Here is a 19,274-nt window from a genome sequence, read left to right on the forward strand (position 1 = left end):
AGCATATAATGTTCATAAGCTAGCATAACATGTTTGGGACATATATATTAATATGTTAGAACATATTATGTTTCGGACATAAAATGTTTGTAAATATAATATGCTTAGATGCATATATGTTTGCAATTTGGAAATAGCCTATAAACATATATGTGTTTAGAAAGAGAGACCTAGAGAGTATGCCGCAAGTAAAATAATGGAAGTAACCAATTGGCACCTATATCCATACAAAGAAAATTTCATTAAAATTTTTTACTACCAGTGTATGTCTTAATGTGAAGCATAATATATTTCATTAATACTAACAATATTTTGTTTGGGCCAATCCTGAAAGTATATATGCTTGAAGCAAAATGTGTTTGGGACTATATGTTACAGAAGCGATTTTTTTGAGGGTATAGGTGTAAACAAACTTTATTTGACAGAAACATACATACAGTTGGCCAACGTGGAGCAATGGTTAGTATGTCCGTCTTGCATACAAAGGGTCGTAGGAAAGGCAATATCGAACAAATTGGAATTAAAAGCAAAAATCCTACATTGCTTTGCACGGCAGTGGTCGGACCCATAATTTTGATGTTGAATTCCGGTGACCAGCACCAGCCCCTTACTGGGCGATAATAGAGTATTTCAGGTATTTACTAAGACATGTACGAATATTTTTTCTTAACGCTATTTTACATTTATTGGCGTTATATAAATTCGCCAAACAGTCAACTGCAAAAAGTAGCTATGTGAACTTTGCCCACGGAAATAATGCGTTAAGGTTAAAGTGGCAGGCCGATTTATTGTCAGGCTCCCTTAGACTATTCAGTCCATTGTGATACGTTGGTAATGCGTTGGTGCCAAAGACTCTTGTAATGTCCAGAAATTTTAAACACTAATCCCCATTTTCATAAAGCTCCGTTAGTATTCCGTTAACTAACCAACTTTTAAACCATATTCTAGACGAAGCTGTCATCCTGCCTTAATATTCTATAGGCCAGTTAGGAACTTAACTGACGAAAAAATTTCAGTTAAAGTTAACCGGAGAGAAGATATTTGCAATTTACTTTCTGTTAACTGGCAGTTAAAGCTACATGAAAATGGCCGTAAATCGATGTCTACTTAAAAGATTTAAATCATAACATCGTACAAAGTGTTCAATGTAGTGCTTTTTCAGACAAAAATATTAGAAATAAAGAGATGTCAAAATCTCTGAGATGTAATGGACCAAAAAATGCTCGCATTTGGATAGCCAACCTGTAATTAAGTCAATGGGGCCTAAGTTTCTCAATTCCAAAACCGGCATAAATAGCATACCTGAGCAGTGCAATTTCGATCTAATGTTGGTACTTGCATGAAAAGGCTACCATAATGGGGGAATGACTGACGAAATGATTACAGAGGGAGATATCACGGTATGGAGGGAAATAAGGACCTTTTTGGCAGTATTATGCTGTAGGACCCGGAAATTAGTTATGGATTTGGAGCAGTAAACTGAAAACTTGCCCTAACGAAATTTTGAAAGAACAACGAACACTACAGCACTGGGCCATGAAGCTCTTATTATCATCAACACTCAATTATCGCTATAACCATCAACGCATGCTGTCAAGCAGTTCTATTTATAGATCACATTTTTGGACACACACAAAGCGATGTAAAGAAACTTAACTTAAGGAAAACCAACCATTTTAGTAGGTCTCTTTCTAACAAACGATATACCAAATACAACGTTTGGAAATAATATAACTTAATATATCGATGTCCACATTCCAAAGTGCGCTAAGTCTAAAAAGTGAATTTTACAGGAAACAAGTTTTGTTTTTAGAAATTTCTCAAAACCCGTATAAAGGTAGGTACTATGTTCGGTTTTCGAGTTGAAAATCACTTTATTTTCGCGATTACTTTTCCAGAAATATTCAAAATTATAAATGAAAACAAGCATATTCCTATAAAGTCTTGTCGAAATCTAGAGGAACAAGGAACTGCATATCAATTGAGTTAATTTATCTGCTTTATATTGAACTGTTTTAATAAAGTAACCGCGAAAATTTCAACGCGAAAAGCGAACATAGTACTTACCTTAATATAGAAATTTTCTTACTTTGTTATATTTCATATTTTTTATATTTTTTTTAGTATGTACGAACTCAAAATAGTGAAAATAGAACATGGCTAAAAATGACTTAGACCACTTTAGCTTTTTTGCCCTTTTTGGGATTGGACATTTTTTAAAATTTTAAATACATGCTAAATACAATATTAACCATAACTTTTTATAGCAATGTCCAATAAATTCGAACTTTTGACAGGATGCAATTCACATCAATCCGAATAAAAAACAGCGAACTCCATCAAAACATGCTAAGTCGACTTAGCGTACTCTGGAATGAGGGCATCGATATGGTACATAAATAGTAAATTTTTTAACTATTATCCTTTTGACAGCACATCTGCAGTACGTTTCGTTTCACTGTCAAATATCTTAAGTCTATAATTTAACCATGAACTGTCTTACAAACGAAACAAATTATTGAATTTTAATTTTGATAATAAAATTCTATAATTGTGCTTTGTTAAGTTCAATTCAAAAGTGGCACAGTGTCACAAATAATCGCAGCAGTAAATATTTGTTTACTTACTGGAACATTTCATACATTAAAAATGCAAGATTTCACTTCTTTTCTGTGATTGTTTTTAAACAGATGATGACAGTGTTGCATAGTTTTGGAAATGTCCTGGATAAATGAGGACTCTGTTTTCTTTTAGTCCTTCACGGCTTAGGGTATCCAGTGCTAAAAGAAAACAGCCCTAATGAAGAGACAAGATCGGTAAACATTTTATTTCACGTTCGGCTTCGTTCAATTGTCCTCCTAGATTGTGCTATTTAACGCCTTCAGAGTTTTTTATGGGGCTATGTTGAAGCTCATGTCTACACAGAAAAGCCCGCTTCAAATGACGCATAGGAAAACAACAATGAAGCATTTATTCATGAGATGCCGGCCGAAATGTTGGAAAGAGTATGTAAAATTGGAGTAAGCGGATGGAATATTTAAGGCGCAGTCGCGGTCACACGCAAGTTTTTTTGGAAAGGGAAAATGTAATGTTTTTTGCAGCAAAAATGTTGTCTTCACGTCAAAAATAAAATGGTTGTCGAAATCAAATACATAATGTCCGAGAAAATAACAGGTTGCCACAAACATGTTACATGCTCACCGTTCAAAAACAACATTTTGCTTTAGGAAGTGATTGTATTCCTTTCTGGGTGCAACATTTGTATCGATTGAAATAAGTTTTTTTAATTTCTATATCTCGTAACAAACCACCCTTTATAATTTTTCCTTTTGACTTTGCCATGTATCTGTTCATCATCCCTTCCCTTTTTAGGGAGATTTCTTTTACGTTACGTACCATAGATAAAGTTTGACATTAGTACATTTGGAAGAATAATATTAAGGGGGTATTGAATTCTAAATTTACCCCCTTCAGGAAGTCAACTACGTCTCTGACTAGACAAATATCGTCTGTTTATCTTCTATCAAATATTAAAATCACAGAGAGTTGCCATTTGTTTTTAGCAAACTTAATTAAAAAAACTATTTCCACATATTAAAATTCTAATCACATTACTTCCCGTTTATGATGATTGGCTTCATTCACAATTCTATGTTGAACGTGATCAATATATATGTAGAATTGTGGGGGTTTCTCTAGGGGATTGCTTTTGTGTTTTTTTTTGTTTGTTAAGTTTGCCAACTAGAAATTATGCAAATTTTGCTCTCTTCAAAATTTGAATGATAAACAAATTAATCTCCCTACAAAATTATAAAGAAAAATCCCAAAAACCCATGAAGCTCGAGTATGAGAATGCTCATTGGCGATATCGATATCAACTCATTGGTGTTTGCTTAGTTCATTAACAATTTCTGACGATTTTAGTTCGATGCGAGTTAAATGGCTATTTATTCTGGCTTAAATAGCCCAATTGTACACACTTTACGTTAAACATTCAAAAGTGAAACTTCTCTTCCAAAAAAAAAAATCGGATAATAATGAAATCACATATTTGCGTTGTGTTGATAGCATGTTTTGTGGTCACTCTCCATGCGGCTGCTGTGGAACCCGTGGTGGAGGAAGTGAAAAGTGATATGAAGCCATCTAGTGATGCATCAACTTCAGACTCGGAATTAATTACCAATGAAGGTAAGTTGTCGAAAACGAGGGTTCTTATAATTGACGGAAAGGAATGAATAAAGTTGAGCGGGTGGGTCGTGTATTACTATATATGGACAAACACTCTCGTTTAATAAGCGATGCCATCCAAAGACTGTTAAATCTAAACTGACTTCGTCATATTTCAATCAATCTCTTCCCTCGATCCATAAAAACTTCTTCAAGTACATTAGAGTAAAATTGTGAAGTTGACTTATATTTATAATTTACCACAAAGGATAGATGTCGGCTAACTTCGAATGGCTCAGCACTTCACCCAGCTCCTGGATTTTTAAGGTTATAGTTGCGATTGCAGATCCATTTAGAAGAATGTATAACATACACGCAGAGGATTTTTTTTGATGGGAAACATGGAACGTTTGTGCCGTAAAAAGTTTGTTTTCATGCCAAACATAAAATGGTTGTCGAAATCAGATACATAATGTCCACACGTTCACCGTCAAAAAATAACATTTTGCTCTTGCTAAATTTAATAAATGGAACCATGGAAATGGTGGCAACCGGATCTACCCAATACAGTGACCTAAACTCTGACGAAATAAACCTTTAGTTATTTAGCTCATACTATGTCTTAAATTGTTAAGGACATATTTTTGGTGTAATGATTAGTATTCCAGCGTTTTATACAAAGCATCCTGTGTCTAATCCCAGTATCGGACACCAAAAAATTCTTCATTATTAAAAGGTTGGCTGATAAGTCCCCTAACAAAGAAAAACACATTTTTTTGTCAAAATTCGTTTTTATTATTCAACATAGTTCCCTTCAATAGTGATACAACGATTATAACGACCTTCCAATTTTTTGATACCATTTTGGTAGTACTCCTTCGGTTTTGCCTCAAAATAGGCCTCAGTTTCGGAGATCACCTCTTCATTGCAGCCAAATTTTTTCCCTGCGAGCATCCTTTTGAGGTCTGAGAACAAGAAAAAGTCACTGGGGGTCAGATCTGGAGAATACGTTGGGTGGGAAAGCAATTCAATGACTTGTGGCACGGTGCGTTGTCTTGGTGGAACAACACTTTTTTCTTCTTCATATGGGGCCGTTTTGCCGTGATTTCGACCTTCAAACGCTCCAATAACGCCATATAATAGTCACTGTTGATGGTTTTCCCCTTCTCAAGATAATTGATAAAAATTATTCCATGCGCATCCCAAAAAACAGAGGCCATTACTTTGCCAGCGGACTTTTGAGTCCTTCCACGCTTTGGAGACGATTCACCGGTCGCTGTCCACTCAGCCGACTGTCGATTGGACTCAGGAGTGTAGTGATGGAGCCATGTTTCATCGATTGTCACATATTGACGGAAAAACTCGGGTGTATTACGAGTTAACAGCTGCAAACACCGCTCAGAATCATCAACACGTTGTTTTTGGTCAAATGTGAGCTCGCGCGGCACCCATTTTGCACAGAGCTTCCGCATATCCAAATATTGATGAATGATATGACCAACACGTTCCTTTGATATTTTTAAGGCCTCTGCTATCTCGATCAACTTCATTTTACGGTCATTCAAAATCATTTTGTGGATTTTTTTATGTTTTCGTCGGTAACCACATCTTTCGGGCGTCCACTGCGTTCACCGTCCTCCGTGCTCATTTCACCACGCTTGAATTTTGCATACCAATCAATTATTGTTGATTTCCCTGGGGCAGAGCCCGGGAACTCATTATCAAGCCAAGTTTTTGCTTCCACCGTATTTTTCCCCTTCAGAAAACAGTATTTTATCAAAATACGAAATTTCTTTTTTTCCATTTTTTTAACAATAACAAAAGTTTCTTCACAAAAGACGCTCTTTCTCACAAACAATTGACTTATGGTGTTTTCTTTTCTGAAAAAAGTGCTTTGCCTTCATTTTGTCTGTACAGAATGCGCATTTTTAAAATGTTACCAGAAACCTAAAAAAATGCTATCATTTCAGCGGGCAGAAAAGAATTCAAAGAAGGAAACAGGGCAATCGCAGCACTCTCGTTTGTTGGCAGTGCTGAAAATGCCCGTAATTTGCCTCTATGCGTGGCGCTATTTTCACAACAGAATTCGAAGCCTTTTCGCCCTTTTGCCTGTTTTTTTAGAAAAGAACCTAAAGAGTACATTTTCCGGGCAAAATGCAAAAAAAGTGTGCATTTTTTACAAGAAAAGAAAACGCCATTACAGACCTCAAATTTTGACACGAATCATTTGAATGTTGGTACTATATAAAAATAATATGCATTTAATACTAACGATGCCATCTATGTGTCAGACCGGGGACTTATCAGGCAACCTGTTATTATCTCTTCTTAGTAATGGTGATGACATTTCCGAGTGTTTCAAACTGCTCTAAATGGTTTCACCGTAACGTGAAACGCCATTCGGACTCGGCTATAAAAAGCAGGTCACTTGTCAGTGACAAGAGAGAAGTTCGCCACTGTTGTATCGCAATGGACTGAATAGTCTAAGTGAGCCTGAAATAATGTGCAGCTCTATTCCTAACACACATATTTTGGAAATTTTCATAAATTAAACATTCTAAAACAATGTTTTCATTTTAATCGTTTGCAGATTGTCATCAACCTAAAGAAACTGGCCGTTGTTTCGCCTTATTCTATCGTTATGCCTTCGATGTGGAAAAACGCGAGTGTGTTGAATTCATCTATGGTGGTTGTGCTGGTAATTCCAATAATTTTGAATCCAAAGAAGATTGTGAAGTCAAATGCATGAAGAAATCTGATGGTATGGATATTGCTTCCGCTGACTCAAGTACCACTGTTATGCCAGCTATGACTGAAGAAGATGCAAAAGTTAGCTCTACAGTACAACCTTCGACAATCAGCGAAATGATGGAAGATTCTTCATAATATTCATTGTTAGCAGAAAGAATTACGTAGAAAGTATTAAATGGGTTGATGAAAACCGGGAATACTCCATAATGGAATACTATCCTGTTACTCAGTGTTCATCTTTATTGTTGTTTTTATTTTTTACAAAACGAAAATATTATTTTATAAGAATATAATCCATAAGAAAATATATGTATGTACCAATTGAAAATTTAACCACACAAAAAATTTTTTTTTTATTCAATCACGAAATTAATTGATCCAATTAATTTCTAATTGAAATGTCTTCAATCACAGAAATGATAGTATCAATTAAAAAGTTAACTGATCCAATTAAAAAATTAATTGATACTATTATTTTTGTGATTGATTTTTGTTTCAATTAAAAAATTTGTTGAATCAATTAAATTTTTAATTGAATATTTTTTAAAACTCAATTAAAATTTTAATTGGAAAAATTTTCGTGAAATTTTTTTGTGTGCAGAAACTTGTTTATTTTTTTATTGTACAACAAATCAAGAAAGGAAGGTTGTTGAAAATGTCTTCATATATTTCCATAAGTAGTTTGTTTATTTTTTGTTAGAGAATAAAGTAAAATTAGTCAGTTTATACACATATGTTACTAGTATCTAGAACGTCTATAATAATTTGATATAGGGTTTATTTTGCTACAGGTTTCTTTACACGATGTTTCAGTATTGAAGTTATTTCCGTTGCCACCACAACCTCCGTAGTTGAATAAAACACATTTTCTTTGAGTGACATCAAACCCATATCTGGGTATTAAAGCCTCGCATGGACCAGTTTCCAGAGATAGATTACAAACTATAATCAATATAATAGAAATATGTATTTAAATTAATTGCATATTGTCCTTTCCTGTAAAAAAAAACACATTGTATTGATTTAACTTACCACTTCTGATAAAGGCGTTAATGCCAACAACTAGACTCAAAATTAAAGAAATTGATAGTAACCTCATTTTGCAAGATAAGTTTGCTTTCCAATATTCAATGAAGTAAACTATACAAATTTTGTAAATCTTATTTTTCGCCTAGCTTATATATGTCCCTCTATATCTAAGTGTTCTAAGCTATTCTATCTTCATCACGTACTGTAAGTATATTCGTACCACAATATCACGTTCCTTAGAAATTTTTCTACTAATATCCGAGTTAATGTATCAAGCATTTGTTGTTGAAATTTGATTGTACAAAGGTTATATAAACATTTTTATTGATTTAAAACAAAATTAAGAGCACTATCGTAGCATTTGAGAATATTGGATGTACAAAGTAATAAAGCAGGATTGACAAGAGATGGCGTAGTTCGGAATATTAGCATCAGACAATACTGAAACTATATTCATGTTCCGATATTCGGAATTGCAAATCACAAGTATTCACTTTTCTTAAAGCTACAAAATTAAGATACTCGCGGACTATAATCTAATTCTACTTTTATCTTCTAATTACAGAGAACTATATTGCCAAATTGTAAGTTTATAAGTTTTAGTATTAAGAAAAATAGCCAAATGATAACTTTACGATTTGCGATTCCGAATATCGGAACATGGGGGTATATTCATGTCATTACATTATTCCATTGCTTTCGTTTTTAGTACACGCAAAGAAAAAAAACGTTTGGAAAACGTGTACCGAAAACGTTTTTCTTTTGTTAGAGTTTTTTGAATTTCTTGGAAAAATATACACCAAAAAAATTCATTTGTTACAAAAGGTTTATTTTTTTAATAAAAAAAGTTATTTTTGAACCAACAACACAGTCCATTTCCTTTATATCAAACACTGTTCTTTTCTGACTTTAGGTTTTAAATAAGACACATTTTACAGTTCATAGTAAAAATTTAATATAGTAGAATGTAATGTTGAACATTTTTTTGGAATCTTCGGTCCATATCTGGAATATATGTAAAAAAAAAAAAAAAACTTTGGTCGAAGCAGGGATCGAACCCACGACCCTTGGCATGCAAGTCGGACGTAGCAACCACTGCTTCACGGTCCCAACTAAATGTTTTTTTCTGTTAAATAAACTTTGTTTAATCGGCTCGTGGGCGCCGCAAGCTATGCTATATAAATATAACTTATATGGATAGTTAGCTATTGATGACAATAACGGCTACATAGCTCAGTGGATAGTGTGTTGGCTTACAAATTGCATGGTCCGCGGTTCGATTCTCCGTCCAGGCGAAAGGTAAAAAAAAAAAATTTTAATTTATAAAATCGTATAATTTCTTCTACATTGTTTGTATTACAAAAAAAGGTGTTAAGAAATAAAAATCTTCGTGGAAGTCAGAAAGATGTGAGGGAAAATGCAATTAGCCAGAGAAAAATTTTTTTGAAGTTAGTCTTTATGAAATTGTTTTTACATCCTGGAAAAGAATAAACATTTATCACAAAAAGTATATACTTTTCTTCCAAATACACTTCCTTTCAACGAAAAGCAAATGAGAAACGAACTTTGTTCGTCTAAAATTTCGTTTGTGAGGAAAGAATTATTTTTTTGCGTGTATGTGTCATGTCAGCGTTACCGTTGGCCGGTAGCATTTAACGAACTTTATGGCTCCATGCTACATTATAAAATATCCAAAATGTGGAAGTGTACGACAGGGTTGATAAAGTTGACACTGTTGTACTTTTTTTGATGCATTTCGATTGCCAAAAGCACCGTGGCACGACCGCGAGCCATTTGGTACTTTTTCATAAAATTTACTCTATATAAAGTTATTCTGCCCAAAATGTGAACGTTTCTCAGTTATAAACTCAACTCTAAAAATTATAAAAAGCGGACATTGAAGAAATAAGCATATTCCCAAATGAGGATATTTTAGTTTTTATTACAGGATCTCAACATTTTTTAGAGGAATATTGTATATATAACATTCTTTTGGTAGATTTTGCAAAGAGGTACTTCTTCATAAATTTTTTATTGAAATAAACTTTTGACAAAATTTTGTATAGAAATAAAATTTTGACGTTATTTTCTATGGAAATAAAATTTTGACAAAATTTTCTATAGAAATAAAATTTTGGCAAAATTTTCTATAGAAATAAAATTTTTGACAAAATCTTCTATGGAAATAAAATTTTGACAAAATTTTCTATGGAAATAAAATGTCGACAAAATCTTCTATAGAAATAAAATGTTGACAAAATGTTCGCAGAAATAAAATTTTGACAAAATTTTCGATAGAAATAAAATTTTGGCTAAATTTACTATAGAAATAATATTTTGAAAAAATGTCCTATTTTTTGTCAAATATTCTATAGAAATAAAATGTTGACAAAATTTTCGCAGAAATAACATTTTGACAAAATTTTCTATAGAAATAAAATTTTGACAAAATTTTCTATAGAAATAAAATTTTGAGAAAAAGTTTTCTATAGAAACAATATTTTGAAAAATGTCCTATAGAAATAAAATTTTGGCAAAATTTACTATAGAAATAAAATTTTGACAAAATTTTCTGTAGAAACAATATTTTGAAAAAATGTCCTATAGAAATAAAATTTTGACAAAATTTTCTATATAAATACAATTTTGACAAAATTTTATTTCTATAGAAAAAAAATTTTGACAAAATTTTCTATAGAAATAAAATTTTGACAAAATTTTCTATAGAAATAATATTTTGAGAAAATGTCCTATAGAAATAAAATTTTGACAAAATTTTCTATAGAAATAAAATTTTGACAACATTTTCGCAGAAATAAAATTATGACAAAATTTTCTGCAGAAAAAAAATTTTGATCTTTCTGTAGAAATAAATCTTTCTATAGAAATAAAATTTTGACAAAATTTCCTATAGAAATAAAATTTTGACAAAATTTTCTATATAAATAAAATTTTGACAAAATTTTCTATAGAAATAAGATTTTGACAAAATTTTCTATAGATATAAAATTTTGACAAAATTTTCTGCAGAAAAAAAAATTTGAAAGAATTTTCTATAGAAATAAAATTTTGCAAAATAAGTTTTTTTTAGAAAAAATAAGAAAAAATTGTCCAAATCGAGCTAGATTTACAATAGCCTTTAAATTTGATAGTACCTGTCGGCTTCGAAAAGTCCATTTTTAATACATTTTTAGTACTTTTTCATCAACGTCATTTATCATCCCTGGTGTACGAATTTGAATCGTTTTTCTGCAAATGGGAATAGGCCGTGCCTCTTACGCGGTATTTAGTGTTGATTTGTTTTTGCATATCATTTCAATCACTGTCAGCTAATCAGTTGTTGTCAATAATTTTTTTACAATACAAAATTCTTCCTTGATCTGAGAGCAAATCTAAAGACGATATAACCATATGCGTCTGCCTGTCTGTCTGTTGTAATCATGCTACTGCCTTCAATATATCATCAAGAAATTTGACACAGATTCCCTTTTTATATGCAGGCAGGTCAAGTTCGAAAATGATCTCCCGATTTGAACTCTTAGGCCCCTAGAAACATCAAGTTTTATCCGATTTGGCTGCCTGAAATTGGAAATGTTAATTTAGAACCGCAAATAGGTGTGCCTACCGGTCCATGCGTACCGGTCCATGCCTTGGTGTAGCCCCTATATAGATCCCCCGATTTGACTTCATGGGCTTCTAGAAACCGCAGTTTTTATCCAATTTGCCTGAAATTGGAAATGTAGAGTTAGTTTAGGACCACAAATCGGTATGCGAATTTGTCGGTCCATGCTTTGGTATAGACCCCATACACACCGGTCTCCCAATTTAACTTCTTGAGGGGATAGCAGGTGCACTGATAGAAGTAAGATTTCCCGATTTTTCTTCTCGTGCTCATTCGAAATTACTTTTCAAACCTTATGAAAGGCGTTGTTTCATCGTTTAGGTGAGATGTTTAAGATTCTTTTAAAACTCAAACAAACATGTTTTGATGCAAAAGAAATGATGGAGAAACTTTAAATTTAATTTCAGAAAGTATACCATTTGAACCGATCTTCTTGGGACAATATTTATGATCAAATCAATCTAATATTCTATATTTCATCGCTTCAAACTACGAACACCATTTTTGCGTAGCATAGTAGACACATTTCTCTGATAAAAGTATTTTAGTTAGAAATTATTACAATATTTATTCAAGTTTATTGGGCAGGAAGATTAAGGGAATTGATCTTATTAAGTTACTGAAAAGAAAATACCTGATGCCCATCTCGCAAGCTGATTATACATATGTTTCAGTGTTGGCCACTACACATTTCCATAGTCTTTAGCGAGATCTGGCCGGGTGAGGTCTTTTATGTTAGTTCCTTTTGAATTTTACATACGAGAATTATTCTTCCCAAATTTATTCAAAAGAAAAAAATATTTTGATTTGAGCAGAAGTCTATATACTATCCATTAATAGCCCATTCACTTTACGCTGAAAAAAATTGTCGTGAGGCAAAAGATTCCATGTCCTTAAAATACGAATATGAATTTTGCTTAGCATACAAGACGCATTTCTCTGATATAAAGTTTTTTCCTTGCCCAAAAGTCGATACATTTTTCAATCAAGTTGTTTTGTCCTTATAGTTAAGTGATTCGACTTGAAAATTGGTATCTTGAAACGAAAGAAAATATTGTTAAACTAAGGTCAACTTGGATTTAAAAATTCTTCAAAATTAATGAAATCGTCTTTAATTTGTTGACGTTCAGAAATAGGATATGTTTTTCAATCTTTTATTTTAAAGACTTTTTTACTTGATGTTCTGCTTGAAGTCGAGTCTGAATTTGGACTTTTAACGTTACTTAACTTTGATAGCATATGAAAAAAGCCTGAAAGATCCAATAATGTGTTTCCTAGAGTCGAGTACGCAAAACTCTAATTTAAAAGAGAATTGTGTCTCAAAATTATCCTTACTTGAATTCTCTTATTCGCTTCTTTGGCTCGCATTCAATACCCAAATTATTAGTGCACAGAAAAAAAACTACATTATGGAAAAAATGAACTATGTCGTGCGAAAATTTAACTAAATTGCATTCCAAATTTTGAGATTCATTAAATTAACAAAAATTTTCCGACATTTTTGGATTTTTAATTACTATTTACGAAATGCATCTTTCTCGAAAAGAAACAATGAACTAAAAATAAAGAAAAAATCTTAGGCGCTAGATCATTCCCATTTTAACCACGCTGTAGTTCATTCTTACTATTTTTGAGAAGTGTACGAAAAATTTCTTCTGTTTTAGTTAGAATTGAACCAATTTGTATGTCATTGAAATTTTACTGCCATTTAGTTCATAAAATTTTTGAGACATATTTGGAATAAAGAAAAAATCGTTGGACTGGGGGATATTACAAAATTTTAAAAATAAACTGAAACAAAATAATTAAAAATAAACTGAAACAATAAATATTAGTTCATTTTAGCATCAGTTGTACAACAGACTTTTTTTCTGTGTGCACCGACTAAATCTTTAAAACTGGACATACTTTTATTCTGTGTAGGCTCTACTAAAAAGAAATGTGTAACAGGCCAATACAACATCATACACATCATTTCATTTGTATATTACTTTTTCGTATTTATTCATTTTGCATCTACCAATTTATGTTAATTTGTTTCTAATGCTAAATTCCAATAACAGAGATCATTCATGTTAATAAAATAACTCATAACAGCGTTAAGTAGTCATTGCTATGCTAGTGATAAGTTACAACAACAAAAACATTAACTCTTGCTCTCATTAGTAATGTTATATCGCTTGTGGTAATCATTCATACAAATTATAACTGTTTTTCTTATTCTCAATTATATTTTTATATCACTCTCAAATACTCAGCTCATTTGACCAATCACTATGCAAGATACATTGAGTGATCCTTACATTAAAATACTCTAGATAAGATCAGGGCTGCCAATAAAATTTCAAGAAAAATCGTCACTTTTTTCCGAAAAAATCGTCATAATCGTCACTTCCATTTTAAAAATCGTCAAAAAATCTGCAGTGTAAATAATATTCAATCTAAACAATTTTTTTTGGTTAAAAACAAAAGTATTTATTTCATATAAAGAACAGAAAATTAATATATCCCACTATGCATTTCAACAACAACAATGAATTCGTCTTTGTATAAAAATAACTTAAAAAATGTATGCAATGCTATGCAATTAAAAAATAATATAATTTTTTTTTTTTTAAATATAATTACAAATTCAGTAAGATTTTTATTAAAAAATTTTCCACAATTTGAACATAAATCTCCAATTAAGAGGTACAATATTCTATTGAAATAAAATTTTAACAAAATCTTCTAAAGAAATAAAATTTTGACGAAATAGAAATAAAATTTTGCAAGAATTTACTATAGACAAAAAATTGCCAAAAATGTTCTATAGAAATAAATTTTTCAAGAACGTCCTATAAAAATATGCAAAAATTCTTTACAGATATAAGTACTCAGAAATTTTTCTATAGAAATAACATTTTTGACAAAAATTTCTATATAAATATAATTTTGACGACATTTTCTATAGAAATAAAATTTTGACAAAATTTTCTATAGAACTAAAATTTTGACAAAATTTTATATAAAAATAAAACTTGACAAAATTTTCTATAGAAATAAAATTTTGACAAAATTATCTATAGAAATATAATTTTGACAATATTTTCTATAAAACCAAAATTTTGACAAAATTTTATATAGAAATAAAATTTTGACGAACTTTTCTATAGAAATTAAATTTTGGCTACTTTTTCTGTAGAAATAAAATTTGGACAACGTTTTCTGTAAAAAATAATATTTTCTATCAATTCAATATAAAACATTTCTTTCGAATAAAAAAATTTTTTACCACAAAAATTTGATCAACAACTTAATTTTTTTTATTTGGTAGATTTTTGGTAAACATTTCTTCAAATTTTGGTGGAGTATTTTTGGCACGAGTGGCAACCGTGATACTAATACTGTAGGTGTAAAATGAGGTATAGCTCCAACATGTATGAAATTTCTAGCAAAAAATCGCAATTTCTCTAGCTGGCAACTGTCAAATGTATTCTTTCTTTTGTTGGCTCTGAGCGTGTAAACGAACAGCTTCTAGTCAAAATGTTTGAACTAATATCGTCATTTGAGCTAATATCGTCATTTTTGGGGCAAAAATCGGAAAATCGGCATTGGCTATTTTTTGAGTAAAAAATCGTCAAAATGCCGATAAATCGGCAAAATTGGCAGCCCTGGATAAGATACATAATTTGGAGAAAAGCTTAGTGGTAAGATGTAAACAAAATGTAAATTCATTCTGATCGAGAAAAAACAGAATAAAGACGCATTCAAAATGAAAGCGCTGAGTTTCATTTAAGAAGAAAAAATAAAAGCATTATTAAAATTTATAATAACGCTAAGACTCAGGAAGTTTAGCTACTGTAGCAAGCGATTCCTTAGACGGATACCGAGCCTTGTCGCCTTATCCCTGTCTAGGAAATAAAATACAAAATTGAATAAATATAAATAAAAAAAGGTGAAACCCTCTATAAGGATCTAGAGGATTTCTTCCTTACAAATGCATTTTTGAATATACATAAAATGGATTTTGGTAATGTAATGTGTCCTTAGTGTTAGGTGATTCGACTTTAAAATGGTTATCTTTAAACAAACGAAAATAGAATCAAGTGATTAAATAGGCCCTTCAATGCCACACATATTTATATTGTCCCACTTAACCCTTGTGTATGTGATAACACTGGAAGCGATACCAGCGTGATGAGGTCCGGTGGGACCTACAATAAAAAAGGATGGTAGAGAGGTTATCCCTACGATATTTTTCGATTATTTACTGTAGGTGGACTCTTCTATAATGCACAAATTGCATATATAAACATTTGGTTGTAAATATAGGGTTTTATTTAATTTTTAATAGGATACAGATAATGTTAAAATTTTTGATTAGTATACTAGTGGCACTGATGTTTGACGCAGGCGTGGTACCTATAAGTATCCTTATACGTACCAAGCAACAATATATTGTTTTTGTAGTTGAATGTTCTTAACAAATTGGATTTTTGAAGGAAAAAAATACGATTTTTTTAGTGGCGTTCGTTTTGCTCGCAGTATTATGTGCACAGTGGTTGTTTCAAGCTTGGTCCAAATTGAGGCACATCTTGCCAAATTCCAGGAGCCGATAGGTCTGGAAAATGTATAGAAATATAAAAACTTATTTCGACCACGATTTCCATGACGTTCAAATAACTTTTTTTGCACTTTTACTCTCACTATATTGGATATATCAACGGAAGACATAAAATTATGTACTACCAAGCAACGAAACCAATGGAAACTTCAAAAATGACAAATTCTTCCAAATAACGGTATTTTCTGAAAGGATGTTAGTGTTATTAATTGTTCCAAATACGAAAATCGCAATATCTTTACACTGCTTTTTAAACTGTGCTAAACCCACTAATGTAATTAATAATAGGTCCCATTGGACCTCATCACGCAGAATCGCACTAAACTTTTTCAAATACCTATAAAAACCGATTTAATGATTCAATCACATAAAAATTTTAAGTTTTCAACTTAAAACACTTCAGTACAAGAAGTCATAATCATCAAGCTGAAATTCATATAAAAGATAAAGTTATGTATGAATAAAAATCAAAAAGGTCCAGCGGGACCTCATCACGCACAGAAGGGTTAAACATAATGCCACTCAATCTAATTTACATTTTATTGCAATACTTATTTCATGTGCGTATTTTTTTTTGTTTGAATATTCTAATTTACCCCTACATTAAATATGATCTTGCTTATCGCTTTCAAATAATTGTGAACAAAAAAATAACATGAATTTAAATACTAAAACATATTCTTATACTTTGTATACAATTTTGTCTTATGTCTAAAATCAGTTCAAATTTCAACTTCACTAGAATAAGTTGTTTTAGATTTTCCGAAAGTTCATAAAAAAATAAAATAAAAATGAAATTATTTGCTTTTGTCTTGGCTATTTTTGCCGTAGTTTCCTATTGTGTGGCATTCAAAGATGGTAAATATGAATTAAATGAAAAAAATAAACCAAAAAAAAAAAAAATAATTTAATTGTTTTCGCAGAGGTTTGTGGTTTACCTCATTCCAAGAATGGCAATGGTGTTGTTTCATGTCTGGCCTATATTCCCGCATGGTCTTATAACGCTGAAGCAAATGAGTGCGTTGATTTCGTTTATGGTGGTTGTATGGGCAACGATAATCGTTTCCCTTCCAAGGAGGCATGTGAAGAGAAATGCAAGGAATAAAATTGTCCACATACGCTTTGAAATATATTCTCTAAATTAATTTAAGCAGTTATGTTAAATGAGTGGTCACAAAAGCACAACATATTTTTGCAATAACAAGAGAAATTCTCCCTGATCTATATAAATGAACTTAAAATATAAATAATGTCTTGTTACATTTAGAGCCCGACTGATTGCAACTATCCTTGTTTGTAGCCATGGCTGAATAAAGAGGTTGAATCACGATTACAAAAACAAAAATTTCAATATGTTGTTTACAATTTTAAGAAGTCAAAGTCAGCTGATAAAAGAATCGTATGGCATTGGTAAAAGTGGCAATTATTCATTCTTTCAAGTGTCCTGAAAAAAATAATTCAAATCCAGAGAAAAGTGAAGGTTCAAATTTAATTGCGTCACCTATGAGTGATTGTGAAGTGGATAATTCATCCGAGGAACGCCGATATGAGATAAATAAGAGTATAATATCCACCAAAGTTCAGAATGGAAGTCAGTCAAATGGCTCTTCGCCAACTATTAACAAAAACAGTTTATGATACAGTCTAAAACTAATGTGCGTAGTATTTTGGGACTGGAATAAGTTATCAAGTAGAGGTCTGCATCGAATAACTTTTCACTACATATATGAGATTCGCTGTCGAATATTGTACTTACACTGTCTTTCTCTCAGAGCTCAAGTAGTGAAGTGAAGAGAACACTTGCTTGTCAAATATCACCAAGTACATATCCGAAACAATATGTGTTCCGACAAAAAAGGAACAATAAAAATGTAAGTACTTGAGAAAAAGTACAACATGGATTTTCTTCACTTCACGTGGTACCACAAGTATTTCTCAGTTATGTGCGAAGCAAAACTTTCTATTATTATTAATCATAGATACGTATGTATGTCATATATTTCATATATTTATGTATGTCACACACTTACCTTAACGTTTGCCGTTCTTTAAAACAAACCGAAAACATATATTATGGAGAATAACTGTTTTTTTTGTATTTCTGAAACTACACGTGGTACATGGAGTACTCTATGAAGTTTTTTTCTCGCAACATACTCGACGTGATCACTCTGAGTACACTTCAATAAGAGAGAAAGAGGAATATGTGTTTGTTGGTAGTGAAGACATCAGAGTAACAACAAGAAGTTACTCGTGGCTTTTGGGTTCATCGAAATGTGTACCAATTGTTTTGCGACTCTCTCAAATCGATGTACTCATGTAGCAAGTACACGTGTACTCTGCATTTACAAATGGAATTGTGCAGATCTCTATTATCAAGATACTAAAGTCATCTTCGAATAATTCTCCAGCTATGAATGCGTGAGTTGGTTTTAGATGCATTTGCTATGCAGTGTCATTTGGAAAGCTGCAACCACCAAAATATATGATTTCGACATCTTAAAATTTTGTCGAAATAAAAAAAATGTAATCATATGGGCCCATGATTTAACTTTCTTGTTCAGCCATGTTTGTAGCTGAATTTATACTGAATAAGAGGTCGTATCCGAATTTGAAAATATTGCTATTTCCGATTTCTCTCAACTGACAAACTTACTACAGAAAATCTTAAAAAATTAACTAACTTTAACTAAGATTATGTTAAACTTCTTCGACGATTCAGGTTGCACGAGAAATTAAGACCAACATTCCAATAGCAGTTATATGAAAGTTTATTTTTATATTATCCATCTTAAGGATATGACATTACCCGAATTGTGCATTAATTATTTTTGTTCGAATTTTGAAATGTCGGTGGTATTTTTATCAGCGATCAAGATGAGAAGATTTAGTGAAGGTCTAACATAGTGTAATTTCTACTTGTAGCCGAGTTCGTTTGTTGTAAACATGATTTTAGAGGACTCTGATAGCACATGAAGAAAAAAACTGAAAAAATAAATAATTTTTTTTGTACCAAAATGTGTGCAATGATTTTTTTGTAAAGTCTAACACAATTAGGAATTAAATTCTTATAATAGTGGTGTTAGTGGTTCAATTAAA

The 19,274-nt window shown here is 31.5% G+C and overlaps 3 protein-coding genes across 3 annotated transcripts; 2 read left to right on the forward strand and 1 right to left on the reverse strand.

Annotated features, from left to right (window-relative positions):
* Nucleotides 1-3,929: 3,929 nt before the first annotated feature.
* LOC142225369 (uncharacterized) lies at nt 3,930-7,251 on the forward strand. The gene is made up of 2 exons (XM_075295132.1): nt 3,930-4,188; nt 6,758-7,251. Exons 1-2 carry the CDS (start codon nt 4,038-4,040, stop codon nt 7,051-7,053), a joined length of 447 nt encoding a protein of 148 aa, XP_075151247.1. The 5' UTR covers nt 3,930-4,037; the 3' UTR covers nt 7,054-7,251.
* A 313-nt stretch (nt 7,252-7,564) lies between these two features.
* Nucleotides 7,565-8,109, reverse strand: LOC142225370 (kunitz-type serine protease inhibitor IX-like). The gene is made up of 2 exons (XM_075295133.1): nt 7,951-8,109; nt 7,565-7,860 (listed from the first exon to the last, which is right to left on the reverse strand). Exons 1-2 carry the CDS (start codon nt 8,015-8,017, stop codon nt 7,658-7,660), a joined length of 270 nt encoding a protein of 89 aa, XP_075151248.1. The 5' UTR covers nt 8,018-8,109; the 3' UTR covers nt 7,565-7,657.
* Nucleotides 8,110-16,892: 8,783 nt separating this feature from the next.
* On the forward strand, nt 16,893-17,520 carry LOC142225371 (male accessory gland serine protease inhibitor-like). Its single transcript, XM_075295134.1, has 2 exons — nt 16,893-17,033; nt 17,099-17,520. The coding sequence occupies exons 1-2, from the start codon at nt 16,967-16,969 to the stop codon at nt 17,278-17,280; spliced, it is 249 nt and encodes an 82-aa protein (XP_075151249.1). The 5' UTR covers nt 16,893-16,966; the 3' UTR covers nt 17,281-17,520.
* The last annotated feature ends 1,754 nt before the right edge of the window (nt 17,521-19,274 follow it).

The sequence above is a fragment of the Haematobia irritans genome, chromosome 2 (assembly GCF_050003625.1).
Source record: "Haematobia irritans isolate KBUSLIRL chromosome 2, ASM5000362v1, whole genome shotgun sequence".
In the NCBI taxonomy this organism is placed as follows: Eukaryota; Metazoa; Arthropoda; class Insecta; order Diptera; family Muscidae; genus Haematobia; species Haematobia irritans.

Excerpts from the sequence above, each read along its gene's own strand:
- LOC142225371 (XM_075295134.1), top strand. The coding sequence starts at position 16,967 with ATGAAATTATTTGCTTTTGTCTTGGCTATTTTTGCCGTAGTTTCCTAT. Across the intron at positions 17,034-17,098 it reads TTGTGTGGCATTCAAAGATG|AGGTTTGTGGTTTACCTCAT; the intron begins GTAAATATGAAT and ends TTGTTTTCGCAG.
- LOC142225370 (XM_075295133.1), bottom strand. The coding sequence starts at position 8,017 with ATGAGGTTACTATCAATTTCTTTAATTTTGAGTCTAGTTGTTGGCATT. Across the intron at positions 7,861-7,950 it reads TAACGCCTTTATCAGAAGTG|TTTGTAATCTATCTCTGGAA; the intron begins GTAAGTTAAATC and ends TATTGATTATAG.
- LOC142225369 (XM_075295132.1), top strand. The coding sequence starts at position 4,038 with ATGAAATCACATATTTGCGTTGTGTTGATAGCATGTTTTGTGGTCACT. Across the intron at positions 4,189-6,757 it reads GGAATTAATTACCAATGAAG|ATTGTCATCAACCTAAAGAA; the intron begins GTAAGTTGTCGA and ends AATCGTTTGCAG.